General features: G+C 45.1%; 7 protein-coding genes across 7 annotated transcripts; 3 read left to right on the top strand and 4 right to left on the bottom strand.

Moving 5' to 3' along the window:
* Positions 1–140: 140 nt before the first annotated feature.
* Positions 141–4,583, bottom strand: PV09_08049 (uncharacterized protein; the record flags this gene model as incomplete). The annotated part of the gene is made up of 8 exons (XM_016361899.1): positions 141–394; positions 449–612; positions 659–1,536; positions 1,583–1,696; positions 2,311–2,947; positions 2,996–3,589; positions 3,637–3,778; positions 3,830–4,583. The coding sequence occupies 8 exons, from the start codon at positions 4,581–4,583 to the stop codon at positions 141–143; spliced, it is 3,537 nt and encodes a 1,178-aa protein (XP_016210205.1).
* Positions 4,584–5,206: 623 nt separating this feature from the next.
* PV09_08048 (uncharacterized protein) lies at positions 5,207–6,382 on the top strand. The gene is made up of 3 exons (XM_016361898.1): positions 5,207–5,427; positions 5,475–5,783; positions 5,830–6,382. The coding sequence occupies exons 1-3, from the start codon at positions 5,350–5,352 to the stop codon at positions 6,085–6,087; spliced, it is 645 nt and encodes a 214-aa protein (XP_016210204.1). The 5' UTR covers positions 5,207–5,349; the 3' UTR covers positions 6,088–6,382.
* A 3,239-nt stretch (positions 6,383–9,621) lies between these two features.
* PV09_08047 (uncharacterized protein) lies at positions 9,622–11,038 on the bottom strand. The gene is made up of 3 exons (XM_016361897.1): positions 10,895–11,038; positions 9,775–10,756; positions 9,622–9,729 (listed from the first exon to the last, which is right to left on the bottom strand). The coding sequence occupies exons 2-3, from the start codon at positions 10,723–10,725 to the stop codon at positions 9,691–9,693; spliced, it is 990 nt and encodes a 329-aa protein (XP_016210203.1). The 5' UTR covers positions 10,726–10,756; positions 10,895–11,038; the 3' UTR covers positions 9,622–9,690.
* A 189-nt stretch (positions 11,039–11,227) lies between these two features.
* On the bottom strand, positions 11,228–13,522 carry PV09_08045 (uncharacterized protein). The gene is made up of 3 exons (XM_016361895.1): positions 13,295–13,522; positions 12,140–13,241; positions 11,228–12,084 (listed from the first exon to the last, which is right to left on the bottom strand). The coding sequence occupies exons 1-2, from the start codon at positions 13,466–13,468 to the stop codon at positions 12,921–12,923; spliced, it is 495 nt and encodes a 164-aa protein (XP_016210201.1). The 5' UTR covers positions 13,469–13,522; the 3' UTR covers positions 11,228–12,084; positions 12,140–12,920.
* On the top strand, positions 11,327–12,964 carry PV09_08046 (uncharacterized protein). Its single transcript, XM_016361896.1, has 3 exons — positions 11,327–12,094; positions 12,149–12,308; positions 12,358–12,964. Exons 1-3 carry the CDS (start codon positions 11,371–11,373, stop codon positions 12,842–12,844), a joined length of 1,371 nt encoding a protein of 456 aa, XP_016210202.1. The 5' UTR covers positions 11,327–11,370; the 3' UTR covers positions 12,845–12,964.
* Positions 13,523–15,074: 1,552 nt separating the features above from the next.
* On the bottom strand, positions 15,075–15,900 carry PV09_08044 (uncharacterized protein). Its single transcript, XM_016361894.1, has 2 exons — positions 15,772–15,900; positions 15,075–15,589 (listed from the first exon to the last, which is right to left on the bottom strand). Exon 2 carries the CDS (start codon positions 15,399–15,401, stop codon positions 15,081–15,083), a length of 321 nt encoding a protein of 106 aa, XP_016210200.1. The 5' UTR covers positions 15,402–15,589; positions 15,772–15,900; the 3' UTR covers positions 15,075–15,080.
* A 723-nt stretch (positions 15,901–16,623) lies between these two features.
* PV09_08043 (uncharacterized protein) lies at positions 16,624–17,717 on the top strand. Its single transcript, XM_016361893.1, has 2 exons — positions 16,624–17,206; positions 17,255–17,717. The coding sequence occupies exons 1-2, from the start codon at positions 16,690–16,692 to the stop codon at positions 17,587–17,589; spliced, it is 852 nt and encodes a 283-aa protein (XP_016210199.1). The 5' UTR covers positions 16,624–16,689; the 3' UTR covers positions 17,590–17,717.
* The last annotated feature ends 832 nt before the right edge of the window (positions 17,718–18,549 follow it).

The raw sequence follows: 18,549 nt of genomic DNA, 5'->3' as shown, positions 1-18,549 counted from the left end.
TGCAGAAGACACTTAGAAATTATCTATCACCCTTCCCCCATGAATATTCCAAATCAGAACTGTCGCGGCTGAAAGTTTTCTACCCAAAATATCAGTATTACTTAGCAAACTAATCCTTCATCAAACTATAAAACGACCTTCTAGTTTGAACCTAAAGTACAACCGTTCAGATGCTCTTTTGCCAGAATAATGTATCTCGCTGCTCCAACAAGATAGACACTTCCCAATACCAGCACCCTGGCTTCTTGAAAAGTACCCTCAACAAAGTCTATAGCATTTCGCACTGTTATAAATGCATGTAACAATTTTTCAAATCCCAGATCCCTAAAAAAAGCAGCATGATCTAACATTGATTTATTCTCGGCCTCAAGGTCTCGACGATAATCAATGAGATCTATCGGCACAATTAGTACCATAATTAGATAAAAGCTTTATATTATAAACCTACCAGGTTTTGTATCATCCAGCCCACTTGCATCCGTGCAGAGTACAATGGCGGCAGGAGTGCGAGAGCGATCCTCAAATAATGACTCATAAATTATTCGCAACATTCGTCTTGAGTCTCGGCGAGAATGATGCCCGAATATCAACACGACTGGCGCTCCTTCATGCCTGGAATGAACTTAGAGGGAATCATTTGAATAGGTAAGAGGCGTACCTAGGTTGAAGGAGTGTATTCTTCAGCCATTCACTTGCTTCCCTAATACTTAACTCATTATGAGCAATATTAATAAGCCATATATTCTTAGCCGTGCCAAGAACCTCATTTCTTCCGATAAGTTTTGCATTTCTGACAGCCTGGGCGATTTGTTTAGTCATTGTAAAGTCCGGGTCTTCAAGTTTAATTACTGATAATGCCAAATGAATGGCTAGCGACGCGTTAAGCCTTTGGTAGGACATATTGGGATACACAGAAACACCAAGCTCTTTTGGGGTGGCTTCGGACACAATTGTCAGCTCACAAGCCCTTTCATGGCTCCTTTCGTGCAATACCAACTCAGCTTCAGGCTGCTGGGGAACAGAGAAAGCTCGCGAGCCTGGTTTGAAAATACCGCTTTTGTGCCAGGCAATACTGCTAATAGTATTGCCAAGAATTTCAACATGGTCGAAGTCAAGTGTAGTCACACCGACAGCGCAAGGACGTGGAATCACATTTGTAGAGTCCGTTTCCCCGCCAATGCCTGTCTCTATCACTGCGATATCGACTTTCTCATGCCATATAATATAGAAACTTAACAAGGTGAGAAATCCTGGGTATCCGGGCAAGGGTGGATGACTTGTAGTATCAAGATGTTTCTGCATTTCCGCCCACAACCTCTGCGTGTACATGCTAAAGCAAGCAGTTGAGACAGGCTCAGAGTTTATTCGGATACGCTCAGTAATATTAGAAATATGTGGAGAAGTCGTACACAAAATCTTCAGTGGGCGGTTGATGGAATCCGCGTAAGCTCGGAGAATGCTTTCGGTAAAGAGACAAGTCGTCCCCTTACCTTTTGTGCCTGCAACATGTATGTACTTGGTGCTATGCAAACAACCCTAATTCATATAAGAAATTTAATCCAGGAGTTTAAGTTAGTCTTACCGAGATGCCAAGAGCATCGAGCCAGAGCGAGGTTCGCTCTTTAGGTGATATTGCCCTCGCGGCCGAAAGCTTAGACTGTTTGAAGGGCAAACGATTTAAAATATTCATAGCTGACTACAGCTCGGTTAAATATGTTCTGTATATTTTTTAAACTTTCTCTTACCTCCAGATTGTACATGTTTGTAGTGTCTTTTGCGTGGAGGAAGTGGTGTTGTATGTTCTCATAAGAGATTTTTCATTACTTTAAGCTAAGTTAACTTATGAACGTCTGCTGACTAATTTGTGCTAAAAAACAGAGGCGGTGAAGAACTTATAATTAGATCGTCCTGTAAGACAGAATTTTGACCAATCAAATAAGAATACCATTCCTTCATTCCAACCATCCAAAAGCACATACCACATGTATTGATGAGTTGGCCACAGCGTTGAAGAGCATTAACATACTCAGCATGCTTTAACTGATTTTGAAAAATATGTGCCTGTGACAGTAATATCAGTGCAGTCAATGACCCCTCTTTCGACCATTGCTGGAAAATAAAGCTCTCTAAGTTAGCCCATAATTGTAGGGCGCAGTCCCACTGTCCATGCAAGTGTGTCAACCTAGCCTCACTGAATAGAGTCCAAATATATAATAGTGAGGTGCTTGCAAGTGAGTATTTGGCATTCGAAAAAATGTATTGTGCTGTAATTACGTCGCCTTGCTGCAAGAGAATTTCGCCCTCTCTTACATAACCGGCGAGGGTTGGTATCTCCCTTCTTTTGACCATTGCGGCTTCGAAGCTCTGCTGTGAAATAAGGGTATCGCACTGTTCGTATAATAATTTTCTTGCGATACTACCGTTGTATCGGCTAGGGTCTATTGAGAGCAGAGCTGACAAAGTCGATTGACTAATCGAACCCTGATATCGTTCTGCCATGGATCTGACAAGTGTGGTTTCTGCGCGCGCAATATCCTCTAATGAAGATGGCGAGTCCTGGCACACTGGACTCCACAGTGTCAAAATCGATAAGTCGGCGGAACCGTACTCGCGCAAGTTTTTAGTAGTAATAGCTGCTAGGCATCGTCCATATTGTGCGTTCGCCCTTGGAGATAGCTTGACCCTTTGCAATATTGTTTGGATGTAATAGAGTGTCTCATCGGTCCTACTATAGCCAAGAGCGCCGATACGTGCTGCCCAGAAATTGAGATAGCTTGGCTCGGCTCGAGCAAGATATGAGTGAATATACTGACTCCACTGATGAGAGAAGGAGTCTGAGAAGAACGGGAAGGCGACCAGTAAGACGGCAATAAGCTCAGCGCATGGTTCGAAAAAACTGGAGACAGCCGAGATTAAAGGGCCATAAATTGGTACAATGTCTGAAAAGCTAAGAGAAAGTCAGCAATTTACTAATTTCGAACATGATTCAACATACATCCGTGCCAAACGACTCCCGCGAGGAAAGGAATGGAAAAGAAATGAGGCGATGAGTTTTCGCCACCATTCAAGCTGTTCTTCATTCAACACCGACTCTGCGACTCTAATGAGGGCATCCTCAGCGCGAAGAACTGTCTGATCTCCATCACCACCGTGTCGAATTAATGCGCCAACAGAGAGTAAGTCTTGAATAGCTAATTTATTGTCCTCATCTCCCAAACATGGTATCTCATGAATGGCCTGTTTTCGCACAATCTCGCCATTTTCCGACCAACGCATCTGATCCTGTGTAAGCTGAAGCAAGCAATGTTGTGGTATCTCAATTTGCGATACGGACGCAAGGATGGCAAAAAATATTCCTGTCAATGAGCATTTGCGTAAGGAAGTGGCCCGAGGATCTTGCAGAACGAGAACAACGGATGAATGCAGTATGGGGAGAGTAGGCGAGGACAGCGAAGGACAAGTAGATTGTAAAGGGTTGACCTCTCTGCTATTGAATACTGTACTCATCATTTGGGTAAGAATCTTGACCTTCTCCTCATACTCGTCTTTTTCGAAATTTGTCTCAAAGGCAGTATTAATCTGGCTAAGACTACACAACATGTCAGCACAGTCATGAGGAATACCCCGAAACCTCACCTGCAATTTTTACCCATCATATATGCGATTATAAATGGTACACTAAACGGAAAAAGGGCCTGTATCTCGTCGGGCGGTGGCTCACAGGTCTTGACCTCTCCAGCAATCGAAATTTTGGCAAGATCATGGATTGAAGGTATATCTATTGCAGTCAGCATATCTTTCCTGGCACCCGAATTTATGTTAAGCATACTTTGATAGAGCAACTCCCAAGCTCGATGCCTGAACCCCTTTTTCTCCAGGTTGTTTCCCCACTTTATCCAGCGAAGCGTCTCGCGACGAAGTTGTTCAAAATACTGTGGTTTTGCTCTGCATTTCCCCTGACGCGCCTGCGAAAAAGTCTTTGCACTTTCATTTACTTCTTCCTCAGACATGCCGAGCTTTAACGCAAGAATGCACAGGCCGTTGAACAGGAACATGCTGTAATTATAAATCTGCCTCATGTTGACGGTGCGGAGCTCTAAATCAAACACGTGTTTCGCATAGGTGTTCAGGGTCTGCGCAACGCAATCGTTACCCGATGGTTTGCTCTTGATTTCGATGGGGGTGAATGCGAAGTTGATACGTGCAAGAACGCAGAATGTACGCACAACCTGGGGCAACGTCAAGGTATGGGTTTCTTCTCGTCTTTTTTTCCATTGCTCTTCGGTTTTCGGTATTCGAGCCCAAAAACTCTTTGATCGATTGTTGCAAACTTTTTTGTTCACGCCCTGTTTCGAGGGGTCCATAAATCGGATCTGGATAGACGGGTCCTGTCTTTGCTGTGTCGAAGCAATGGCCTCATTATCAACGTGACCGGACAATGAGACATGTCGTGCGTGAAGTTGTTGGAGTAAATAGAGATTCTGCTGCTCAAGTTGATGAATACGCTTCTCTAGACGATCAATGTATTCATCGTCTGTACCACCGATGTCGTCAATTCGTTGTTTGCGGCCTCGATTGTTCATTTTTCAAGACGGGCGAAAAACCAGGACGTGAGAGACAGGATTAGGAAATAAAGACATGTCCTCTATTTCCTTATATAGTATGGATCATGGCCGTCAGGCTTATGCAGGTGACAAGTTTAGTCCCGCTCTACTCGTTCACCGATCGGCGACACCGTGACAAGCGCCACCCCATCATTCCCTGTCGTGTATCCCTCGAATTGTCTTGGCTGCAGGGAATCCACTGCAGTTGCGGTAAAAACTCAGTAACAGCAGCATGTTGTCATGCGTCTGTAAAGTCCACAATATTGACCTTTTTAGCATGTAGGAGCAAAATGGCTGCAGACGTTCAAAACTTTAGAAAGCCATATGGGCACCGAGGATGACGAAACACTCAGGGTTTGCCGACCGCCACTGGTCGCTTTGACCATGGATGAGGCAGAACCCGAGACAGGTCAGATTCTAAAAGCTGCAAGCCATACCTTTGGCCATTGAAGTTACTCGCCTGCAGGTCGTATCTCTCAGAGAGAAGGCCGGGTTTCGGAACCAAGAATATCAGAGGTGGACCCGATGGAAGCTCTTTGCAGGGGATTCCACAACCAAGACTGCAGCAAGCTATGATCCAAGTATTCTCCAGACAGCCAAACGTAATGCCCTTTGACAATGCATATATATTCTTGAGAGTCAACCTGATGAGCGACTGTAAAGATAATTTATTATTATCATCATCTCGCTCCTATCATCATCTTCCTATTCTTTACTAGTGTCACAATTATCAAACGCCAACATCATGTGCATATACGCGTGCAACTATTGCCCGACTTGCAAATGTGATTCTTGTGCAAAATGCCAAAACGATATGCAAAAGGTGGGTATGAATAAAATTGTCATGATAACTGGGCTAACTATATCTAGTCACAAGTGTTGCCGAAGCTTGCTACCGAAAACAAACTGCTATGTACAAGATCACTACATCCTGTAAATGGAAAAGATTTATGCGCTCCAAGGCGACGGGAAATTGAACGTGATATAATATTCCGGACTCGAGAGGCTTTACTAGATTCGTGCGTGAATGGCGGACGAGACCAAAAAGACTTCATCACAGTAGGACCAGATACAAACTTATTTGGGCTTGATGCGGAAATATCATTAGTTTCACTTTGCCTCTCAAGAATACATATGGTCAAGGTTACAAATACAGATATCGGAGAAATGATCGTCGAGGTGAGAGACTGAAAATATTTTAATCTTTGGTAGCTGACTATGACAGATGATAATGACAGCAGAACGCAAACACTGTTCACGATGGTCATTCTGCTTAAGCTGCACCTGCACCGCCTTTTCAGAGATGAATTATTTTCCACCTTGCGAATGCGGACATAGAGAAGAGCATCACGCCTCCTTGGCGAATTTATGCAAGAGTAAATCAGTTCCAATGACTGTGAAACAGTTTGCAAAGATTCTCCTACGACTGGAGATTTTGACAGATTTTGGTGACGTCTCATTGAGTGCACTGGCGAATGCATAAGCTAGGCGTAGACTCTGACCTAGTGTCTATCTGGAGTTGCGAGAAACGTGGCATGAAGAGTGGTTGCGTCGCTGGAGTTTGTTGGCTTAACTAATTCTTGTATAGATTCCCTAAGCTTATTTAGCCTTTTCTTCACAATGTATGAGAAGTTCGCGAGCTGGCTGAAAGTTAAACGCATCCTTCTACACTGTCTAAAGCGCCAGCATGAGACCATTTACCGAGACAGCCACGCCATGTGTTGCACTTGCCATAATACAGGCGAAGCCCGAAATATGTTCACCGATTTAGGCAGCAGCAAAAATGATAATATGTACGTTTTTCACTAGCTGAACGAGTGAACAGCCGCACACGCAGCTACGTTGCCGCTTACTATCCTAATTTTACCTCTGCTGACCAACTCCGCCTTTGATTATCTATTCGTGGCCACTCCATTTCCGCACCACGAAACACAAGGAACACCAGTGGATTGAGGGATAAGTGAGTGAAGCAACAGAGTTGGGATTGAAATGACTCGATAAAAGGCTGTTAACCGAGACTGATTCTGAAGACGAGACTGGACCCAGGCGCGAGCCCGAGAAGCGAGCTGTTCAAGGATTCGAAGTGGCGGTCCAGCGGACACAAGCACATTTCCTTCCGCGATTCACTACCAGCCACACTCTGACCATTAGCTCGTCTAGAGCGTCGCCGGCCCTAGTCTCATTATGCACCAGGCTGAGGCGCTGAATAGTTGGGTGAAATCCATGAGGTGCGTGCATGTGTTGAGCTGTGCGAATGGGGGTCAATATCGACGACTTGAGCCAGCGCGGCTGAAGCTAACACGAGTACAACGATCGGAGCTATTAATATTCGTAGGAAATTAGCGTATTTTCCATCCATTACTCTTGAACTGACGTGTCTCGGTCGCATAATGGAGAGCGTGAAGCCCGAATTCCAGCATCTTAATAAAGACTTACGCACATTCGCAAACCGTTCCTTGCCACTGTTACCTACGTCAGAGAGCACATCCGCGAGAGTAGTTAACAGATAAACTGGCGGACGGGCTGCCGGCATCACAAATCAATTGTCACTCAGCGCCTTTAATCCCTTTTTGTACATTATGCACGAGGTCAAGCCCCTAATAAAACTTTCGATAAACAGACCCACAGGAACCAATAACAATGACATAGTATAAGAACACAACATTTATCGCTACATCGCACCTAATATGTTTCTCAGTTTCCTCAAATAGCTCCTTGATATTGGAGGAATACGCACTTGTCAGATCTCTAGCATGGAAAAAACGCCGAAACCACAGGACAAATTGTGCGGGACGATCTGCTCACCTTGCACCGTCTGTACAAACCCGGTTATACTGTGTTCATGTGCTATGCTTCAGTAAGTCACGTTTCATATACATCGCACGATCTTCCTGGGGCTGACTAAACGGAGGGCGAGCATTGACGAGTCAAGGTCGAGCATATTACGAACCATAGCACATATTAATGTTCTTCTGGACGAACTAAGCTTAGGTGTAGCACGCGCCGAATTCGGCGTGCTTCTTGGTCGACTTTTGCTCAATGACACGCAAGCATCTCTTTCGGAAACTTTGAGCCATTTTCGCGCACTCAATCAAGCTGCCTCAGCACTGCAAGACGGTCTCAGCATGATACAGCTGTTGCTCCTAGAGAGCAAATCGTCAGGATCTGTCGAGCTGCACTGAAAGGTTCCTCAGGTTCCAGTTGTATCCTAACGAGCCACCATTTCAAACTGTCCAATGGCCACGGGGTCATCCCAGAATCTTCCGTTTCAGAATACTCAACACCGGCTACCAGTGCTGGACAGTTATTACATCATGAGCCTAAGTTTTCGTTCGGACGGAGCTGCGCTGGCAGGAACGAGCCAGTGACCTCTTTTAAGGACGGTGTATGCGTAGACTGAATGGTTGATTTTGCCTGCATAACCACTATTTCTATTGTATAGGACGGTCACGCATCAGCTGTGTATAGGCATCCTTGAGTATGGCGTCCTTTAGAATCTACCACACCACTTCCCTTCAGCAACTACCAAGACTTGTATCCACTCACCCGCTTCACTCATCTACTGAAATTTTCCCTTGTAGAGAAAACGTCATTTATAAGTATTGGTTCATCATATGAATTTTCCAAAAAATTCCGAAATTCCTGTTGAAATTCTTTCTTTTGCCGAATATCACTCATAATATACTCGCTCCAGTATTCATACATTTTATTTATATCGTCCTCTCTATGGAAGATTACCGTGCAGTATTTTCTTCTATTTTTGGCTGCATGTTCTTCAGTTGGAGTTAATCCCTCTCTACGCAGTTTTAGCAGATAGTATTTAGGCCCTAAAGATCATAACTCATGTTTCGAATGGTAGCCAACATGAGCAAGGCTGAATCAAGCTAAGGTCCTTGATAAAAATTTCCGCTAGGTACCCTCCAGGGTTTATTTCATTCGCGTACGCCACAACCTGCGCCTGAGAGAGGTGTTTTTATGGCTGCATTGTCATATGGAGTCAGAGAAAAGTTTTTCGAGGAAACAAAAAAATTGGGTAGTGTGGAGCAAATATGAATGCATCTAGCAGCTGTATGGAAGTAACCCAAATCTAATATTATTGCTCCCAATTTTGTATTATGTTTAAGCTAGCGGATATGTGAAGATATATCTTATTAATTAATCGGCAGGCTAAAATTAAATGTCCAATTTGTGATCGAGAGATTCCAGCCCACACCCGTTGATCGGTGGATGTGTAATCTATATCCCAAGCACCATCCTCGAATGTCCCTTCACTCCCCCATACTAGGCGACGAGTGTCGTGCCGGAGCCCGCTGCATCAAAGCCCGTTTTGCTTTTGCAGCAAAATAGATGCTCATTAAGAAGCAGAGAAGACCACGCGTGAAGAACAACAAGACGATCAAAATGGTTACCCAATCATAGGGCTACTATTCATGTTAGCTTTATCATAAAAATTGACTAAATGGGGTGCCGCACAGGTGACCATTCGGGTAGACCAGCCATTCCGCGTATTCTTGCTTGAAGAGGAGATGAGTAGCTAAGCAAATCCGTGGACGGATGGATATCGCACGATGTGCTGTGTGTGAGACAGGGAGCAAGCCCCGATACTTCTTTCTTGAGGAATGAGCAAGTACTAATGGATAAATTGTGACCGATCATGCAAGGCATACTTGACGGAGTTAATCTAGAGCGGCACTCTCTGGCGCACTGATATCTCATGTGATGATCCTTCGGGTGGCTGGCCCGAGACTCTCGTCGTCATGCCATTTACCCTTGTCTGGGCAAAAACCCTTAGTTGCTATATTGGTTTGATCAGATTATTCTTTTTTTAGTCCGTCACAACATCCCTTTATAGCCAACAAGTGTAGCGAGATGGCCAAGAATGCCATGCAGAGAAGGTGGGTTTCGGGCTTCGGAAGGCTGAACGGTTACTGCCGGAGAGGATCATGTTCTCAACGCATTAAATATGAATTACGTCTCACAATAACGGGAAAGCAAGAGGAAAAACCGGGCTGGATGAGGGAAATATTGATTGCGCTATATAGCAGAATGAATCAACATAATACCCGTACTGTAAATGGGCCCAGAACTATATCCAAAGCTCATTTATAACATCCCAGGCGGCGCCCTGCACTGTTAGTAGAAGGCCAGATTACCGGCGTAATGGTCTTACCAATCCAATATCCAAGTCTTTCTTCAGATTTCCTCTGTACGGTAAGATCATACTCATCGGTCCACTGCTCAAGGCTGTCTGTATAACCTGAAATGAACTAGACGCTTTACGGATAGTGACCGCCTCTAGCTGGCAATCCCATTCAAAGAGATCACCTAAGTTAGTCTCGAATACATCGACATAGGCCAAGACATTAGAGTTTGTAAATTCCCCTCCCGGCGTGCCCAACACCACACAAGCCATGGCCGAAAGGGCTATAATAACATCTGGATTAAGCTTGAGAAATGAGTTTTTAACGCGCCAGCGAAAGTCGGCATGACGTGGAACAAGCTCATACGCCGAAGCCCTTGTGAGAAGATATAACGTCATGCTAACAAACGCCTGAAATCCTAATTTGGCTGATAGATACAGCAGAATGTCACTCCGAGTTTCGTCTCCGCAGTGCAGTGATACATATTGGGCCTTCTCTTTTTGGGATAACACTAGAATCTCTTGGAAGCTAGTGCCTGTTTCTGCAGGACTATTGTCGTTTTGGGGCAAGTGCTCCGGAGGCGTTGAAGAATATGGAGGTGGCGGCTCCCCTGTGTGGTGGTCGTAATCTTGGCCCTTGTCGTTGAGCACATGGGTTAAGCTGTGCTCTCGAGGAGCATTTACTTCGTCCGCGTTGTTCTGCAAGTGGCCTCCTGCTGCAGGCTGCGAGCTCTCATACTGAGTTGCAGATGATTTGCTTGATAATAATCGCAAAGATAAGTGGCGAATTTTCGTAGTGAGACATAGAAACATGATGCATAAATAAGGGAGCGAAGGTCGAAAAGGTAGTTTTGCCCTGTTTTGCTGAGGACTAGCGACATATTTATATACGCGTGGATATGTTCTTGGAGCAGTGTTCGTTAATCCCACGCCATTTCGCTGGTGGATTAATACAGGTCTTGGGATCTCGATTTGAATCATAACTTCCTCTGCATATAGGTGGATTTGGCCACTAAATCCAGCATAATGTCAGCCATCTTACGCTAAGCACGGATACTGGATACAAGTAGGTGTGGCTGGCTTAATACCAGGAGATCCACAATAAAGACTGAGCAAGGACGGGGCAGGCGATCAAAATTGCATGTCTTACCGTATATGAACCCCGCTCGCCAGCAACAGCTGAGGCAGAGAGAATGATGTCGTATGAAGAATCTCATGGCCACATAGGGGCTCATTATCAAGAGGCAAGGATCTAGCAGCAGAACAGATGATCTTCCCTGTCAAACCACATCCCCTCGACCCCTTCGGCAGATACGGATGGTGAGCCGGTGGTACGTGCTCATTCTCGTGCTTCTTAGCGTTAATTTTCTGTTGGATGGCGCACACATATGCGTCGAGACGGCGACATCCTTGACTGCGTTACTAAGATAAGCCTAGACAGGGCAAGGCAATAGTGTGGCTGTTCGGATTCAGGTTAAAGTTCGCCAAGATTCCGATCTGTGCTATTACCGCAAAGGAGAATAAGTCGAGACTTATTTGCTAAATACAGAAATGTGTTAATCACTTGCTGCTTACAACCATTCCTAATTATTACCCTCACAAATTCTTAATCTCGCAGGATTCATAATGCCAAACCAAAGGCATAAGCGATTAGACAATTTCAAAGGCACAGTTAAAGAATATATCACCTATTTAGAGAACGAAGTGTTTCAACTGCGGCGTCGAGTTCATCACCTGGAGCAGGTCCCCACGTCCATCTTCTCGCCGACGCAACCGCAATTGACCCCTATGCAAATCGTTATCGAAGACCCCTCAGAGCGTCCAAAGAAAGTTACTGCTCGCGCGAACAAGTGGACTAGCATGTTTTGGGATGTTCTACGGCAAAACGAAGAGGGTTGGGCGACGCGGCGAAAACAAACCCTAACCTTTACATGGAGTGGCCTGATTGAAACGATAAGTCGCCTCACATGTATGCGCTTCGATGTATGTGACCAGCTCCAGACGACACTCGGAGACAAAACGCCTCATGATAGAAGCACAATTAGTATCCTTCGAGGATACGGTGGTTTTGTCAGCACGCTAGGAGAGAATAGAATTCACGCGACGCAGTTGTTCAACTTCGGCACGCTCCTCTTTGTTAGCCTTTCGATCATTGCAATAGAGATGGGTGTATCCAAAAAAGAGGTGGACAAGTGCCTGATGGATCATCTGCAGCGAATTCAGGGCCAGTCGAACGCGTCCGAGATTTGGTTATCACACCTCCGCCATACAGCGCTTAAGATTATCGCTTGGGCGCATGATATGAGTGAAACAGCACTAAGGCACCGAGCTTGGGAGTTACTCTTCCAGTGTCAGTTAGTTCATCAGGCAGCTTTTCACATAAGGCTGTACTAACTAGGGTAAGATATACCATCCATCCATCAGACCCCAAAAGTAGTTCAAGGCTTTCGGGTGGATCTTTCAGGTCTCGTCTTCGACCTAAGACCTCCTCGCGACGAGATACAAGCCAAGGTCCCGTTCGAGATACCATATCTCGTGAAGATCATCTTCGGCAACTATTGCAGGTGAGTTTGGGGACATGTCATTTATGACTCGCACTCATCGATAATCAAGTCTCAAGACAATCAACAAAGCCCTGGGAACAAAGCTGAGAGAGGACGTGTTCCATGAGAGATTAGCGACCCTTAAGAGTGGAGGATGGACAAGAGGGGATCCTGTAGTGGTGAATGATGAAGGCACCGCCGCTCACATCTACTCCATGTCCCAAGCGGTTCCCAGAGATCAGCAGCCAAGTAAACTGAGGCACACAGAACTCAGCAGCGTGTTGGAAACTCCACAATGCCAGCCAGAGCTATCAGGCCCTGTAAATCTCGCTCGTGCCGACTTTCTTGCTTCGGAGTTGAGTCCCCCGCGCTTACCAATGCGAGATGGTGTCCAAGACTCGGAAACAGCAATCGTCAATGATAGCGGAGTCGAAGTAGCTAATTCCATGACCTTGCCAATGTATATTGGCGATTACCTCTCTGAAGGTGATACGCTACAATTGAAGGATCTTGGGCTAGATGGCCAGCGCTGGAGCGGGCTGGAATTCAACTACTAAGCTAACATTTATAGATGCTTTAGAACTGGTTGCAACACGCCGTTCAGTTCCAGCCACTGAGCTCTTTATATTTCTGTCACATTGGCAGCGTGTCTATTAGTGTTATAATGCATCGAGAACCAAGATTACCCATAACTTTTGTGTCCTCGTAGACAATGACATGGTCGCCCGGCGCCAGAGAGACATTCGTACAGTCGTTGATTCTAGCCTTGTTGTGGCCGATCCAGAGGTTTACATTGTGACTTGCATCGACGTTGGGAAGGATAGCGAGCATCATGAATTGATGCGTTCTGGTTGAGATTCCATCCAGCCCAATATCGATTACTACCGACTCCTTTTTCGGAGGCGCCGGTGAAGCTCTCTTTCTGCTTGCTAGTAGTTTTTTCACATTTTCAACCTTATGAAACCCTAGTAGTCAGTATTCTGGCCTTTTCATTCATATCAACGCACCATAGTCGAATGGAAATTCCTCGCCAGTTCTCTCCCCGCCTCTGGCAAAGGATACACCAACAGATCGGGCTTCCCTGCCTGGTGAATTGGCTGCGGGTCCTTCAACAGTGCACCCGTTTCGCATGCTAGACGCTTCCACTCCTCTGTAGCAGGTATGATATCGAAAGTCGCCATAGATTGAAGCTAAAAGCAGACCAAAATTTGTGCGAGAATGTAGCTATATATGCATTATAAAGGACGTGAACTGGTCGAAAAATTATATACATATGATCTAGCGGGGCTGCCCAATGTGGCAGTTGTCTCGTGGTGTCCATAGTCCCCCGGTGTACACACCGCGCACACCGCGCAGGCCGCGCAAGCCGCGCAAGGCCACGAGGCAGGAATTTTTTGCCCTAAGACCACCTCTTCATTATCATGCGGTAATCAAGTCGTCTCGCCGAGCTTGAATGCTCAAACCATTGTCCTAAACACACTCTGGTCATTGCCCTGCGTTGCACGCCCAGTAGAGATGTGAAGAGTTCTCATAGGTGACTTATCTGATCATAAGGCATCAAAGTTCGATGTCCATGTCGTTCTGCATCGTCGGGATGGAGATACTTACGCCGCTTGCATTCCGTGAAATAGGAGTCAGGGGTAGTCTTTCGCCATCTAGCGGAGGCAGCTTCCTCCCGTGTTCAGATCTTTTCCGATAGATCTGCAAGCCATGAAGGATGAGGTCGATGAGTGCCGGAAGTAGTACTATTATAATGATTTGTAATGGACGTCCAAGATGGACAGTATGGTAGACTGCTATATAGCCCGCACTAGCAAAGGTTGAGGTGCTCAATGCTAGCGCGCTGGCTACTGATAAAAGTTTCTTCTTATCCAGACTCCAGCGATACATAGACCTTCCGAGCCTACAGGCCTGGAGAACGATAAACATTGAAAGCGGAATCAAGACTAATTCACGGGTTCTGTTATGTGGATGGTTAATAAGCGTGGTCGATGTTTGTCTGATTCTGGAAAGTACACACACCGCAACAGCGATGCTGCCACCCAGACTGATAACCAACAAGCAACCTTCAAAAGCGGCTAGCATGGATAACCAGTGGAATCGTGGTTGACGGACGCTAATAATGACTCTGATCTGCTCTATAACCTAGTACCAATTTAGCACGATCCTATAGATGACGTTGAATGACTCACTCGCTCAAGATCCTGATAAAGTAAAAAGAAACTATCGAACCGCGTTGTAATGTGAATTAGATGTGAGGATGCCAGTATTGTGGCCGTGATCGCAAGTTGGATAAAGAATAAGTGAGTAATAACGCACGTCGCCCTTCGCAAAGGTCCTTTATACCAGAATAGATAGATATGAACACCGAGATGACAGCAAATGATTACTACATAAATAGCCCAAAAAGCGGCAATAAGATCCTTATGCATCAACATAACTGCGGGATAAAATTGAAGGTGTATCAAGGGTTGAAAATGGTGAAAGCCAAGGACGGAAGTGGAAGTAGCATTGCTCGGGTCTTTAATGCTTTATACAGGCTTTGAAGATCTCAAACATTTCAGAGCGGCTTAGCCGAATGATAATATGTTTATGGGAAAATAGAATAACAAGGTGGCTTATAGGGAGCGGAGTCTACGGAAACTTATTACGCGAAACAGCGTGGGGTCTCAGCAATCTAGTTTTAACATTTATAATGATTACGAGGACGAGCATGTGCAAGAACTGTGAGCCACTAAATACCAAATCATTGATTGATGCTGGCTAACTTAGCAATAACTAGCAACCAGCTCCTCACGCTTTTGATGTCCAAGAATCGCTATCCAACCCCAGCGTTCTAGCTTCTTCAGTAGTCATGTCCTTCAAATAATCATCGACGACGCGGCCTTGAGAGCCCAGTCCAGAGTTCCCTAGCTCGGTAGAGTTGGCCGAGACCCCATTGTTAATTTGAGCTGGAGTTGGATTTTTTCCCAAATCAGAGCGAGACTGTGTTTTGCTGTCAGGCGGAGTTTTGGATCCGTCTTGAACTGCTTGGGCATCACTCGTGTTGGTGCCGTCTTGAAACGACTGGACGGACGTATTTTCGGTATTAGCTGGTGTCTGGCTGTTGGACATGGCGATGAGTCGAGTCCTGAACAATGTGGTGGCACAAATGTAAGCTAGATGGTCTCTTAAATGCGATTATCTGAAAGATGCTCTCTAGGTGGATGAACAGCTGCTTTTATACACCTTAAAGCCCATTCTCCATCCTCCATTTCGCAAGTTCCTTCCCTTTCAGCGTACAATTCATTTGTCTTCAGGAACTGTACCGTTTCGTCAGCACGCTTAGGATGCGGGAGGTGCAGCTAGCTCCGAGTCGTCTGATGCTTTGCGTGGCTTCGTTATCATATTGGGCTAAGAATTAAAAGATAATAGAAAGCTAACAGGTGCATTACATATAACAGTGTGTTTTATAACAGTGTTATCAAATACAGCGGCTCCTCACAATGTCGAATACAATAGGAGCACTGATGTATATGCAATAAGAGGGCCACAAGCAGTGAGCTTCAACGGGAGCGAACGAGAGGTAGGAGAGGGATGGTGACATCTGGGATAAGATCCACATCCGTGCGGTATTGAATGTTTAGATAACGCGATTCTGTTTTATTCTTAAGTGCTGGCAGCATAGGCGAAGACCACTTGAGACGCCTGCAAAGTATTTTCCAATAGCCGGACATCCGGCTAGTAATCAACGCGTATGTTTATGCTTTCTCCGTTGCCCAATGCTTCCGGTAATACTTCAAGCCTAGGAGACGCTACTGTATGTTTTCTTCACTGCACCTTACTGCTTACCATTGTGGAGGATGGACGTGTGCGCACGATAAATAGATGAAAGCGAGGGTTGATCCGCAGGATTTGCAGATGTGCATAGTGACCAAAACTGATATCACCCTCCGAATGGCTGTCCAATGTACGATACCGCCACAATGGCACGGTCTCCGCGTCAGAGCTAGTCTTTGGAGCTTTCTGCAGCTGAAAATATGCAAAGCGAGGGATCAATGCCGTTCGCTTAGCTTATGCAGAAATCTTTATGTTGTCTGACCAATACATCATAGTTCGCCTAAATTTAGTACACGTGGAGAGCACGAGTTAAAGCAAAGCGGCATGTGACGCTACAAAGCGTTATGTGGCGCTACAAAGCGTTATGTGACGCTACAAAGCGTTATGTGACGCTACAAAGCGGCATGTGACGCTACAGAGCGGCATGTGACGCTACAGAGCGGCATGTGACGCTACAGAGCGGTATGTGATGATATAAGACGGCATGTAACGCTATAAAGCGGAATGTAGTGTTATGAAGCAAAGCACTTTTGCTGCCACCCTATCGCGTCACTTATTCCTCTTTTCCAAGCGTCACCGAGAGATGTCATCTGCAATATATGTGGAGTTTGAAGGCGGTCGCCGCATCTCCCATAAGGATATAGGCAATGATCTAACAAATGCCGAGATACATGACGTGTTCCTGGAAGCGAAAAAATTTTTCGAAATTTTAATGTCAGAAGTGCAAAAAAGAAGTTTGAAAATTGTTGATAGATGGGAGACAATACTCCAGGAGAACTCAGAACGCCTGCACTTGATGGAGGATCTGAGTGCCCGGGATTTGAAGAACATCCAGTTTGCGTATGATGTTGCCATCAAATCGAAAAAAGAACAGAACTCGCAAAATGTCCAATATAAATTATTCCTAGATGTTGTTAAACGCTTCTGCGATCATGGAGTTCGTCTTCTCTGTATTATTTCCTTTACACAGAGTATGATCTACAAACTGAGAGACAATGAGAGGAAGGAGCTTCATAAATTCATTCGGGACAAGACAAAAACTTACTCATCTTTGGTACTTGACTCACTTGCTACCAAGCATGAAGTGTCAAAGATATTCGGTATGTGTCTAAGTGGGAGAATGGCAATAGTGCTAATTCCTGATATAGGTGAACAAGCTACATCGACAATGATCACTTTGCCTACGCAATTTGTCAACCCTCACGTCCCAGTTTGGGTGCCTGCGATTGAAAATTACATCTTACTACCTCCAGGTAATTACGCCACATTCGCTGTCGCACCTTATGACGCCATTACACTGCCATCACAATTATTAGATGAAGGCATACAGAACAGTCAGCATTTTCTGGAAGAAAGGGCACGCAAAAGTAGGTACACTAGTTGCGTCTTTATCGCTCTGCCTGAGAAAGATGGAGATTGCGTAGTTATTGCGCGTTTAAGCTACAGCGCTGGGTTTGCGTTAACCTTTAACGGCTTTACATAATTATATGCGCCTATCTTCTTATTTATTCTAGGGTGACCGTGCCACGTATCAAGTAACCCTTATATCCAGCCTGCACTGAAGTCGTTGTTTTTGTAGAATTCAGAACATCAATATAAACTTCTTTCCCATCCTTCGCAACCTGCACTATGCGACATGATTCACCTTCAAGACTCAGTTTGCCACTATCGCGTATATTCACCACAATGCTTGTATTGTATCCTGATGTATCACCCTGTTTCAGATCGACCTCTTTTCCTGCCATTCTCAAAGGTATGGGGGTGTGCGAGCGGCTTGACCGGATAAGTTTGTAAGTTATTGTAGTTTTGCCGGATAAAATCGTCCTATATCCCTCACTCAGAAGGGCATACCTAAACAGTTTCTATACGCGTGCTTACGATTGTAGAGTGGGGAACTATTGATAAAAGGTAACTTACGGTCCAACGTTGTCAGTTTATTATAATATGGCTTAGGGCACGGAGCGGCGTATATAAATAATTCGTGTGCAGAGAGTCTATGGTTATCGGAAAGATTAAGGATAAGAAATTTATATTGCGGCCCAGGCTGCCCAAAGGTTTATGAAGTCTAATGAGGGCACAGACCCAACCCCACTTTGGGGGACGTTCGCTTGGTCAGGACGCCTGGAGGCAGCTGATCAATTTTGTTATAAATATATCATTAGGTTTAGTACTATTCACCTCTATCAGTCATATATTAAAGTCTTAAGGGATTTGTTATTTATATGATTTATTTGCAACTTTTAACACATCAAAATAAAAACGTGGTCACTAGCTATTTGGTGATTTCTCACCAAAACAGCCTGCACCTAGTCTATTTAGGCGCAAGCTGTCCTGTCGAGCATTTCGTTTACCGTATCACCTGCGCCTTGATGTGGCTATTCTATTCCCGGTTAAAATCTCAATTTTCTGGTTTATAAAGATATGATGTTCACTTATGGCGCTG

Source organism: Verruconis gallopava (assembly GCF_000836295.1).
Source record: "Verruconis gallopava strain CBS 43764 unplaced genomic scaffold supercont1.36, whole genome shotgun sequence".
In the NCBI taxonomy this organism is placed as follows: domain Eukaryota; kingdom Fungi; phylum Ascomycota; class Dothideomycetes; order Venturiales; family Sympoventuriaceae; genus Verruconis; species Verruconis gallopava.
This window is presented reverse-complemented; position numbering and strand designations above follow the sequence as displayed.

Coding starts and splice junctions, on each gene's coding strand:
- PV09_08046 (XM_016361896.1), top strand. CDS start 11,371: ATGCCAAACCAAAGGCATAAGCGATTAGACAATTTCAAAGGCACAGTT. Junction 12,095..12,148: donor TTGGGAGTTACTCTTCCAGT/GTCAGTTAGTTC, acceptor AACTAGGGTAAG/ATATACCATCCATCCATCAG. Junction 12,309..12,357: donor ATCTTCGGCAACTATTGCAG/GTGAGTTTGGGG, acceptor TCGATAATCAAG/TCTCAAGACAATCAACAAAG.
- PV09_08047 (XM_016361897.1), bottom strand. CDS start 10,725: ATGATTCAAATCGAGATCCCAAGACCTGTATTAATCCACCAGCGAAAT. Junction 9,730..9,774: donor AAGACTTGGATATTGGATTG/GTAAGACCATTA, acceptor CTAACAGTGCAG/GGCGCCGCCTGGGATGTTAT.
- PV09_08045 (XM_016361895.1), bottom strand. CDS start 13,468: ATGGCGACTTTCGATATCATACCTGCTACAGAGGAGTGGAAGCGTCTA. Junction 13,242..13,294: donor GGAATTTCCATTCGACTATG/GTGCGTTGATAT, acceptor GGGTTTCATAAG/GTTGAAAATGTGAAAAAACT.
- PV09_08044 (XM_016361894.1), bottom strand. CDS start 15,401: ATGTCCAACAGCCAGACACCAGCTAATACCGAAAATACGTCCGTCCAG.
- PV09_08048 (XM_016361898.1), top strand. CDS start 5,350: ATGTGCATATACGCGTGCAACTATTGCCCGACTTGCAAATGTGATTCT. Junction 5,428..5,474: donor GCCAAAACGATATGCAAAAG/GTGGGTATGAAT, acceptor AACTATATCTAG/TCACAAGTGTTGCCGAAGCT. Junction 5,784..5,829: donor TCGGAGAAATGATCGTCGAG/GTGAGAGACTGA, acceptor TGACTATGACAG/ATGATAATGACAGCAGAACG.
- PV09_08043 (XM_016361893.1), top strand. CDS start 16,690: ATGTCATCTGCAATATATGTGGAGTTTGAAGGCGGTCGCCGCATCTCC. Junction 17,207..17,254: donor TGAAGTGTCAAAGATATTCG/GTATGTGTCTAA, acceptor TTCCTGATATAG/GTGAACAAGCTACATCGACA.